Source organism: Sycon ciliatum, chromosome 1 (genome assembly GCF_964019385.1).
Source record: "Sycon ciliatum chromosome 1, ocSycCili1.1, whole genome shotgun sequence".
Classification (NCBI taxonomy): Eukaryota; Metazoa; Porifera; class Calcarea; order Leucosolenida; family Sycettidae; genus Sycon; species Sycon ciliatum.
Genome location: NC_088643.1, coordinates 56,795,850 through 56,807,470, shown reverse-complemented (window position 1 = coordinate 56,807,470; position 11,621 = coordinate 56,795,850). Strand labels below are relative to the sequence as shown.

General features: G+C 48.6%; 1 protein-coding gene across 1 annotated transcript; it reads left to right on the top strand.

Annotated features, from left to right (window-relative positions):
- Nucleotides 1-6,276: 6,276 nt before the first annotated feature.
- Nucleotides 6,277-7,426, top strand: LOC135804488 (allograft inflammatory factor 1-like). Its single transcript, XM_065318370.1, has one exon. It carries the CDS (start codon nucleotides 6,390-6,392, stop codon nucleotides 6,819-6,821), a length of 432 nt encoding a protein of 143 aa, XP_065174442.1. The 5' UTR covers nucleotides 6,277-6,389; the 3' UTR covers nucleotides 6,822-7,426.
- Nucleotides 7,427-11,621: the final 4,195 nt, after the last annotated feature.

Below are 11,621 nucleotides of genomic sequence, written 5' to 3'. Positions count from 1 at the left end.
ATACAGGAACAAATTCCACAAAACTAGTTGCCGTTCGTGGCCCTTGGGGTAGGTGAAGATGAACTGGGCGGCTGGGATCTTCCACGATCTTGGCGAAAGCACTTCGAATTGCCTCAGCTGAGCACTGAAGCGGTGCCGATTTTCTTTGTTTCCCCGTCAACTGGTTGATGATTCGCCAGGTTTGTTTTACATCACAAGTCGCAAGCTGAAATTTTGTACTGTAGTACGCTTCTTTCAGCTTCCGGTTACAGGTAGTGGCCTCCCTTCTCGCCGCTTTGAATGTAGCATACCTTTGCTCAGATCTGTCTGACAGCCACTTTCTATGAAGCCGGTTGCGCTTACTCAAAAGGTGCAAGAGCTGGCTGTCCATCCACGGTACCGATTGTCGCTTGTGCTGCTTACAAGATCTAAGAGGGGCATGAGTGTCAAGCACCTGCAGGAAGCGATTATTCCACTCCGTCCACATGTCTGTTGGGCTGCCTTCGATGCTGCAAAAATTCTGCTGAATCAAGTCAGCTTTGAAGCTTTCATGATTTATCCTTCGGTAGTTCCGGCACAACATTGATGTCTCGAGACTCCTTGTCGGGTCAAGGTAGAATTCACTTATGACCGCTGCATGGTCGCTGAAAGCCACGGGATGGATCGTTGCCACATTGTGCTGGTCAAACGTATTGAAGAACAGATCCAATGTGGTGGCTGTGGAATTAGATGCAAACCGTGTCCGCTGATGAACGCCCTGGTGGAGACTGTAGCTTGCCGTTAGATCAGACAGGAAATGGAGCTGATGATCTGGAGCCATTGATGGATCCACATTCACATTTAAGTCACCGCACAGTATAACGTTCCTGCCCGGAGTGATAGCTGAGTGTAGAAGACCATCAAGGCAATCCCAGTAGCCAATAGGTTCAGAGGGAGGACGATAGATTGTGCCTATCAAGCAACTCCCACCAGTGCAGGGAATCTCGCCCCAACAACTCTCAACCCCAGCAGCAGCTATATCGCATCTCGGCTTGAGAGGCAAGGATGTTCGGGAATATAAGCAGACACCTCCACCAACTTGATCCTCTCGATCAGCACGCAAAACATTGTAACCTGCCAACGTGATTTCTCCATCAGTAATTGTACTATCCAGCCATGTCTCGTTCACACAGACAACATCAGGACAATGCTGGCGGGTGAGTTGTGCTAGGTCATTAATCTTGTTTCGAAGGCTTCTGATGTTTATCAGTAGAACTTTCAGCTTAGCGTCACCACTCAGTCCTCCCCTGTCTCTGAAAGGTGCTTTCGGATGGCGCAATCTACCCGGAAAGAAAGTTGGAGCCTGCGCATTCAGTATCGAGGTATTCATTGCGCCTCTGCTTGGTCGGACCTGAAGCGCCAGTCACGGAGAGTGTATGCAACTGTTTCAGGCCAGAAAGACTTTTCACTAACTTTGTTCACGTCCTGAGCGTCAACTGTTATTCTCGCGGAGGCCGTTCTGAAGTATTCAGAAGAGTATATAATACATTGCACTATCTCCACGTCCCGATCTCTGCACCATCCAGCGATGGACTGTGCCTGGCAACCACACGGGATTTGCCCCAGGTAGAGAACTTTCCGCGGGCCTCTGGGGACGGTGTCTAACGAAGGTGTCGGGTTGCTATCGGACGTACGTTCCCGGATGTAACGTGAAGACTCGTGGCGGCGGATGGGATTTGTCTGCGCTTTGCGACTGTCAGTCTGCCGTTCCGCAGGACTTGTAGCCTTCTCCGTCCCGGAAGGTTCTGATGCTAGCCGCCTCTTGAAGCGTCGACGCTCCTTCCTGGACATGACATCCTCGAATGGCGCCTGGTCAACCGATATGTCCATTGGAAGGTCAATTGGGGCAGTATCTCTAGATATGGCCTGTGAATACAACTCCTTGGGTTCATTCCTAGCAACGTCTTCAAGCACTGATCCTTCACCTCGGGATGTGGCATGTAGGTCTCTTTGTGCTCTTTCAATCTTCGAATAGCTCGCCAGGGGAGCAGTCATCTGCGGCCGGGCATGCTTGTGCTGTGTCCCGCCGCTGGCCCTCTCCAAGTCTCCTACTCTGTCCGAGAGAGATGCCAGTTCCCGCTTTACAATCGCTTCAACCTCTAGTAAGGGGATACCCTTCTCCTCTGCAGCCGTGATCTGCCGGCGCTGGTCGTCTCTCAGCGCTGCCAACTCGTCACTGATGCTAACGACAATCCGCATCATCTCACCCAAGCGTTCAACGACTCCAGCAGCTGATGGGTGTAACACACCCACACCAGCCTCGCGAAGTTTCCCGACCACCTCCGCGCGAGCCATACTGTCCAGGCCATCAATGCTATGCCGCCGAGCTAAACCTCGCAGTTCCTCGAAAGTGAGAATGGCTAAGTCTACAACGTCACCCAGGTTCATCTTGCACCAGATTACCGCAGACACGGCCGCAGCAAGTCGCGAAAATAGCGTCGTGAAGACAAACCACCAGTGTGAACAGAGGCGCGAGCACTCCACTCCAGCGCGTGATCCAGCACGTGATGCAGCGATGTAGCGATGTAGGTAATCCAGCTAGACGCAACGCACAACCCAGCCCTAGCGCTAAAGGATTAGACCAGACCTGGACCAGGACTTCATCCAATGGCAGGACACTGCCAACTCAGCCAACCTGAAGATATAACAGCAGCCCTGTCAGCTCCAGACCAAACAGCAACCAAGCAACTCAGCAGCCAAGCAAGCTTCTTCCTCCAACCAGAGCATCCAAAAGTCCAACCAGCACGTAGCACTCAATATTAACAATGTAAGCGATGGAGACGATGCAAGAAACAACCTAAAGGGTAAGGAAAAATACATGTAAGAAGAAAAAGGGCAATGGAAAAAAGGGCAATGGAAAAAAAAAGATGATTCGAACAAGTTTTCGTACAACACTCTTCAGGAATCACCGTTATACTCATTAACGGCCAAGCTTGGCCGCACTAAACACGACACGTTACTTGAACAATTTCAACCCAATTATACTATCTTTCTGTACACACAAATTAGGCTTGTACAGACGCTGATAGATAGCTTCCAACACTTTTAACTGTAGTCCATAACCATGACGACCACGGCACAATACAGTGAACGAAGAGTCGGAATACGCACCGCAACAATCAGGACTAGCCAGCAGATGATTGTACACTGAAGACTTGCTACCACGAAACCTACGCACAACACTAACACTCTCACCGGCACTCTCACCATCACTCCCATCACTGCTCTCCGACTCACTGCTCCCTCCGCCGTCCGTTCCATCCTCCGCTTCTTCTGTACTCTCTCTGTCTCGTCCATCCCGCCTGACCGGGTCCATTGAACTCAACTCGGCCGTCCCCCTGCAATCACGTCCCTCCTTTCGCCCTCGTCCGCTGAGTGCGTAGCTTCTGTTGTAGTTGGCTGTTGATCGTCTTGGTCTTTCAATTATGGGCTTGGATGGTGGATTAGTTGTGGTTGCTGTAGATTGCGTTGTTGGTGTTGGTGTGGGAGTTACTGATATGCAAGGTGGGTCTTTTTATGTCGGCATTTGTAGTGTTAATGCAGCTGTCAGTGTTGCTCGCGGTCTGCCACTGGCAAGCTCCACCGCCGCAAGAACCGATGGCGGAGGATCAGGAGGAGGCAGTGGGACCGGGACCGCAAGCGGCACCGCCTCAGCCAAAGCCGCCGGGGGCACTGACGAGGGAACCACCGACGGCCGGAGCAAAGGCGGCGACACAAGCCGACCCGATGAGCCACCACGCCCATTCTCCTCCACCACCGCCACCAACGACGGCGGAGCAAGCACAGTCTGTGAGCCAGGATCCGCGGGTTGTGTAGGCAACGGCTGTGTGGTTAGTGGTTGTTTTCTAGGTCGCCCTCGCTTCGGTCTTTGTTGTTGTGCGCAAGGTGGAAGTATGTGACGTGGTGTGTGTTGTTTGATGCGTGCGTTCAGGTGCTGAACAGGGGGACGGCCAGGGGGACAGGGGGACGGCCAGGGGGACATGGGGACGGCCGAGTTGAGTTCAATGGACCCGGTCAGGCGGGATGGACGAGACAGAGAGAGTACAGAAGAAGCGGAGGATGGAACGGACGGCGGAGGGAGCAGTGAGTCGGAGAGCAGTGATGGGAGTGATGGTGAGAGTGCCGTTGAGAGTGTTAGTGTTGTGCGTAGGTTTCGTGGTAGCAAGTCTTCAGTGTACAATCATCTGCTGGCTAGTCCTGATTGTTGCGGTGCGTATTCCGACTCTTCGTTCACTGTATTGTGCCGTGGTCGTCATGGTTATGGACTACAGTTAAAAGTGTTGGAAGCTATCTATCAGCGTCTGTACAAGCCTAATTTGTGTGTACAGAAAGATAGTATAATTGGGTTGAAATTGTTCAAGTAACGTGTCGTGTTTAGTGCGGCCAAGCTTGGCCGTTAATGTTCTAGGTGTAATGTACTGCTGTTATGTGTTATCACGTTGTCTTTCCTTCCTTTCTCCTTTGTTCAGTTCTCGCTTTGATTGTTAAAATTCACACTTGTAAATTTCACTGTTGTTGCTCTTAGTGTTATTTCTCTAACTTAGATTTTCTATAATAGTTCAATTTTTGTTTCAGTGTCCTTTAGTACAACGACGATTCCTGATGAGTGTTGTACGAAAACTTGTTTGAATCCATATTTTTTCCCTACACCATTTCTTCATATTTTCATCGTTTTATTGCACATCGTCTCCACCGTTTTTTACATTGCATGAATAAAGTACACAAATGTCGGTTCAGCTAGTTTTATTGATTGCGGTTATCAAATTGTTGTCTCCTCGCCGTGTGTTTATTATTATTATTATTATTATTATTATTATTTAAAGAGTCGGCGTGGAGAAAGCAATTTTATTAATGCAATAAAGAATATAATAGATGCAGACATGGCCAGACAACAAGTTCATGGAATTTTTAAGGATGTTTATGTTATTCAAAATCGATTTTCGTGTTCCGCTCATCAGTGAATAGTAAATCAGTGAATAGTACGAAAATCGATTTTGAATAACATAAACATCCTTAAAAATTCCATGAACTTGTTGTCTGGCCATGTCTGCATCTATTATATTCTTTATTGCATTAATTATTATTAAATTTTTGATAGGGCTTTAGGAATGGGTTTGCTCCCACACTGGAGCTCGCGCTATTCCGCCGACTTGACTTGACTGACTCACGACTGCCATCCAGAGCACACGATAAGCCCATCCAACCTTCGACTCGACCAACCTGCTTATGGATGGCAGTCGTGAGTCAGTCAAGTGTCAAGTCAAGTCGGCGGAATAGCGCGAGCTCCAGTGTGGGAGCAAACCTATTCCTAACAAATCATCGCCGAAGTCGTAACCACTATTTCAAAGCCTCTTGTACGGGCAAAACAGAAATAAAAACAATCAATGATTAGATCGAGCGCACGCGGTGATGATCATGTACAATGTCATTAATTAATGACACTTGACAGATATTTTAATATGGCAATAAGTAGGACGAGCTGAAGCGACATGTGGACTACTTTATTAACAATGTAAGCGATGGAGACGATGCAAGAAACAACCTAAAGGGTAAGGAAAAATACATGTAAGAAGAAAAAGGGCAATGGAAAAAAAAAGATGATTCGAACAAGTTTTCGTACAACACTCTTCAGGAATCACCGTTGTACTAAAGAACAAAATGAGAACAAAGGAAATAATGTAGCAATCAAGGTAGGGTGACACGATACAATGACAGCACTGGAATATCGAGGTGCGATTTCTCACAAAAGTGTGCACGGAAAACAAGGGTATACAAGTAAGAACTAAGCGTGACAAGTATTAATAATATTATGGAAGCCTCTAGCTGAGATTCTTGCTTCAGCAACAACAAGCGCTGCCGAGTCTGAAGCCCCATATTAATTTTGGTAAGAATGCCTTGCGTGCACCAAGAGTGCAGTTATGGAGTCTTGGTGGCAGGCGCTGTACCCGGTACCCTACCGGGGTCGCGGGTCCCGGGCCGGCCGTGTACCGGTCCATGGCCCTGGACTGTAGAGCCTCGTCTTGTACTTGTAGTACTGTACAATCATGTAGACAGTGTAGTACGTGATCGCGCGCGCGCTGTACTGACTGTGCATGCATGCAAAAAAGCGCATTGCGCCATGCATGCATGGTCATGCCTCATGCCATGGTGATCACCTACATTCTTGGAGTGCAAGAATTTTTCGATTCCTCAGCTGTATGTTGAGATATCTGTATTGACGTGACGTGTCGTGATTCATGCACGCTCTTTTATTTTGGAGTCTTGTTGAGATCGAGCTCCAGTGCAGTCCAGCTGGTCCTTCGCCTTGTTGTTGTGTTCAACGTTTGTTATTCAGTTGTGGTGTCCTTGTGCTCATTTCTAAGTTCGCAATCATGAATCACCAAGGCGGTAAGCAGTGGGGCAAGTTGAAGGAGTCTCAGAAGAAAGAACTGGATGACATTAACCAGTCGTACCACAGCGGAGGCAAGTTCGACGATGTCGAGGACTTGGCTGACAAGCTCATCTCGTACCGTGACCAGTTCATGGAGTTTGACGAGGACAACTCTGGTGACATTGATCTCATGGAGCTGAAGCGAATGATGGAGAAGCTCGGCCAAGCTAAAACCCACTTGGAGCTGAAGAAAATGATTGCTGAGGTGGACACGAACAACTCCGGTACTATTCACTATCCTGAGTTCTTGGACATGATGCTGGGTAAGCGATCTACGATCTTGAAGATCATCTTGATGTTTGAGGCCATGAATAAGGAAAAGGAACAACCCAAGGGAGTTGCTCCTAAGAAGAGCTTTGCTGATTTGCCATGAGCACGTAAGAAACAATGCAATACTTTATTCCACTTTCTCCATGATACATTTAAAAATTTCCCTTGTCCTTTGTATTCTCTAGTTAGAGCTGGTGGTGTTGCCCGTTGTAGAACCACCTAGCGAAAGAATGTCAAGTCGTGTCTTTTTTGTAGAGTCCCCCAAGCTGCTCTCCAAACTCCATCGTATCGATCATGTAACTAACGAGGTGCTGCCTGTGCCGGTATAGAGCTGTAGTGTTTTGTTGTCAGCTTGCTCTCTGTCTGCCGGCGTCCACTGTTCTTGCTTCCGCATAAGATTAGCTTGCTGTGTCGTGTCTTTGCCATACCCCTGCTCCTTCTACTAGCAGGCGTTTTTGAATTGGGTCGTCCGAAAATAAATTGTGCTTATATTTTTTTGCTACGTAGCCATTTGATCGATTCCTTGTCATGTCCCATAGTACCGTACCTAGACGACGTTCCAGACGCTATCTTGAGATCTGGTGGCTGAGAAGTATATTTTGAAGATCACCTTTAGCTCATTTTGTCATTGAAGTTTTTGGCTATTTTCTTCAGCAGGAGTATTTTGACTTTTGACATTTCATTTTAAGAAATGGGCGATTATCCATACTGGCTGTTCGCGCAATTGCCTCGGCTGTGAGTCTGTGCCTGCCTGTGTGAGCTTCCATGCATGTACACTGTCCCGTGAGTACATGTGGGGGGGGGGGGGGGGTTGGTTAAATTTTGCCATTGTATTCGTAATAAGTTGCAGCGAGATGATCGAGTGAGGCGTGGCCTCTCCATGGGCTTGGAACACAGCCACTGTGTGCGCTGATGTGAACAATATTGTCCGGGTGTATCTGGCCGCTCACGGTGGCAGTGCAACAGACCGGGAGATATTGGTACATGCATTACATCGTATCTGTTACCTGGAAACCCCTACCCATCATCTTGTTATACTGACTGAATAGCCTAAATCTGTGTGTGTGTGTGACCCGTCCACACTATTATGGATATGTTGAACATGACGAACATAATGTACATACGCAGTTGTTCCCTGAATCTGATACTTACTGTAAATCAAACATTAACAAATATTCGGCGCATATTTAAATTTCGCAGAGGCACGGCTGTTCAAAACTCGCGAAAAAGCGACATGAGGCCCCGGGTTCGAGTCCAGGTCAATCAACTGTGTTTTTTCAAATTTTTCGCTGAGAGCCTCAATTTCGCGATCCTCACCCACGTCTCAAACCCATCAATATTGCCTCGCCACGTCGCTCACACACCACTCAGAACACCCAGTCCCGGTGCAGCAGGTGCAAGAGAAAATGCTGACAACTCGATCGCTCGAACGATCTTCTTTCTCCGTTTCGTTTTCCTGTTGGAGCCGTTTCCAGTGTTGAGAGTTTGTTTGTTTTGAAGTCGTAGCGTAGGAGCTGGGTTCACCCGAGGTCGTTTTCCTAAGGCTGCTGCTGCTCTTCGTCCTGTTTTCCTGGGTTAGTTTTTAGTTTTCTGTGCTTGCCTTGCTGGTCTAGTTTCCAATTCTGCACAAATCTTGCTGGACCGACGTACTTTGCCTTAGACCAAGGCGCCTTTGTGATGCCAACTTTGCATTGAATATGGATCAACACGTGCAGTACCTTTCAGCTGTGTGCAGAATTGGTGGGGAGAGATTCTCGTCGCATGCCAAAAAAAACAAGCATGAAGCTCACGAATACTCCGTTGGCATACAGCATGTCTTTGAGTGCGATGTCACCAAGGATGAGGCACACATACATCCACGCTACATCTGTAGCCCTTGCCATCAAGTTATTTTACGTAGTGAGGAAAAGGGGTACAGGCACTGTGGTGGTGGCTGTGCAGGCAAACTTGTAGCTTGGGTGGCCCATGCAGAGCCAGACTGTACGTTCTGCAAGAACATGAAAAGTAGCAGCAAGGGTGGGAGGAAACCAAAAAAGAAAAAAATGCCTACATACAGTAGTACACAGCACTCTGCATTGTCTTCGTCGGCTTCCGCGGCCGCGTCAGCTTCCGCAGCCGCGTCAGCAGACGACAGTGCCACATCTACTGGCATTGATCTTGAAAGCATGCAGGTGCTTTTGGACATGGGGTCGCCTTCCTACAAAGCGAGCCAGGTGCTGTCACCTGATCGGTTTCAATTTATTTTCCCTTCTGTTACATGTAGCGTATGCCGGCACGTCGCCGACAATGCACTTACGACGCCTTGCTGTAGCAAGCTAGTTTGTGTGCCATGTGTTTGGGAGCACCTCAGCACTACGCGTACCTGCCCTTCTTGCATGTGTGACATGTATGCATCTGGAATGAGAAAGTTGTCATCATTTGAGCTGGAATGTCTTTCTCATCTGCCAGTGAGGTGTGACAATTACGTGTCCTCTCTTTCTGGCTGCCAGCACAGCATGAAACTGTTCTCATTGCAGACGCATATGAAGGTCTGTCCTTTCAATGCATACAGTGGCCCTGCCTGTGTGACCAGGTCGACTACTGTCGCAGATGTATTGACAGCGTCACCCAGCAAGCTTCGTGGGGAGGCAGCGGAGCATTTGACTACCCACTTGGTACAGTCAAAGTCCACTGATGGTAGGCTAGAGTTACGGACGGGTGGTACCCCTGCTTTGTATGTGCGTACAACGCAAGGTGGCAGTGATGCTGTGTCTGTAAGGCAGATGCAGAGGAGGTCGGCAGAAATCCGACAGGCGAAAGAGGTAGTCTGTGGGGGCACTGTTGGTGTCGGTAAGCAAGATGCCTATGAGCTGCGTAGTATGGGTCAGATAGACCGTGAAAATTTGCTTAAATCTGCCGGTGTGTCTCCTTGTGCACCTTCATCTCATTCTGCCCTTGCTTTAAAAGCAGATCTGCACATGCCTTGGAACCAGCTGAGGAAACTGCGGAGGTGGCTCAAGTCCTTTGGGTGTGAGATTGAGTCGGAGAACACCATGCGGCAGCAGCTTGCGGCAGAGGTACCTGCATTTTATGCTTCCGAAATGTGCCCTTTCACTCTTCCGGGTGGTGATGTAGTTTCGTCACCAATGGTTGTGGCATGCAACCTCACAGAGATTGTCCTTTTCTTCTTGGACCAGTACGAGGAGGCTGGTATGCTTACCGACCATGGTGTTATCCCGCAGGATGAGATTTGGGTGAAGTTAGGGGGAGATCATGGGGGCGGGTCTTTCAAATTATCCTTCCAGGTTTGCAACATCCCTCACCCAAATGCTGTGAAAAACACCATCCCTATCCTTGTGTTCAATGCAAAAGATACCCCGGGCAACCTTTCCACTGCTTTTGCGTCACTTGTACAACACATTGACAGCCTTGCTGCAACCACATGGCAGAACAAGTCGTTTCGCCTTATTTTGTTTGGCGACTACGAGTTTCAAACGACTGTTTATGGCCTGTCAGGATCTGCAGGAGTGCATCCGTGTCTGCACTGCTTGAGTACAAAGCAACAGATACAACAGTGCCCCGCTGATTGGGAGCAGCAGCCAGAGCCACGCACGCTCGACACACTCTCACTTCACCATGGCCAATTTATGGCTGACGGTGGGCGCTTATCCAAAGCAAAGCATTTCTACAATGCCATACGTCCTGCCATGCTCTCTGTTCCTATTGATCATGTGTGCCTGCCAGCCTTACATCTTGATCTCGGAATCTATTTATGGGTCTTTGACTCCTTTGTCAAGGAGTGTAAGCATATTGATTTGAAAATGGCATGCGAGGTAGAAGTGAGTGAGGCAGATTCAGCTGCCTTTAAAAAGCTGATAGAAGATCAGAAAGAATGTAAGAAAAAAAGATTAGAACTGGAAGAAAAATCTAGTCAGCTTGCTGTCTTGACTGGCCAGATGCAATGGGTTGCTCTCCATTTTGGCAATCCGGAGCAGCAAAACAACCTCCAGGCTTTGGTTGGTAACCTCCAGCATGCTGCCACGCAAATGCAGCAGCAGGTCACAGCTCTGCAGGGTGACATAAGAAAACACGAGCAGACCCTCACAAATGCAAAGCTCGACAACGGGCCTTGCAACCAGTATGTTGAGGCTGCTTTACAAAAGCACAACATCTGCCGGCAAGTGTACCATGGGGGTTCATTTATTGGCAACCATGTCCACCACGCGCTTACAGACTCCGTCATCACTGACTTGACCTCATTCATTGCAGTTGTTGAGAAGCGTGCACCCTCTCTGGCTGCTGATGCTTCAGCTGTATCCAGCAGATACAAGCTGTTGTTCCAACAATACGCAAAGTGTCACGTCGCATTTTCCGGAACTTCAGCAGTCTCAGCAGAAGTTTGCGACCAGCTGCAGAGCGATATCGACAAGTTTATGGTGTCAGTTCGTAGGGAGATTGTTCCTCGTAGCCTTGGCCGGGTTACTCCAAAGCTGCACCTTTTGGAGTGTCATGTAGTTCCGTTCATGCGGAAGTTCAAAGTAGGTCTTGGGTTGCTTGCTGAGCATGGGGCAGAATCCATTCACAAAGAGTTCAACACCCTTCTTCTCCGTCATGGTGGCATTGTAGATCCTCTACAAAGGCTTCGAGTCACTGTCCAGCAGCACCTTATCGCAGCTCTCCCCAGTTTACGACCTCTGGTCCCAGCTCCTCGCAAACGAAGTAGAAAGGAACAGTCCTGAAATACTTTGTTTGCTCAGTTCAATTTTCAGTGTAGTGCGTTGATCGCGGGTGGTTGGTGGGTGAGTTGGCGTCAGTTCAAGTAAACGAACTGCCTCCAGCTTGCTCGTGAGTAAAGAGCAGAAAACTAACAACGAACTGGACCACCTGCTATCGTCAGCAAAGGAGAACAGCTACAGCCAGGTAA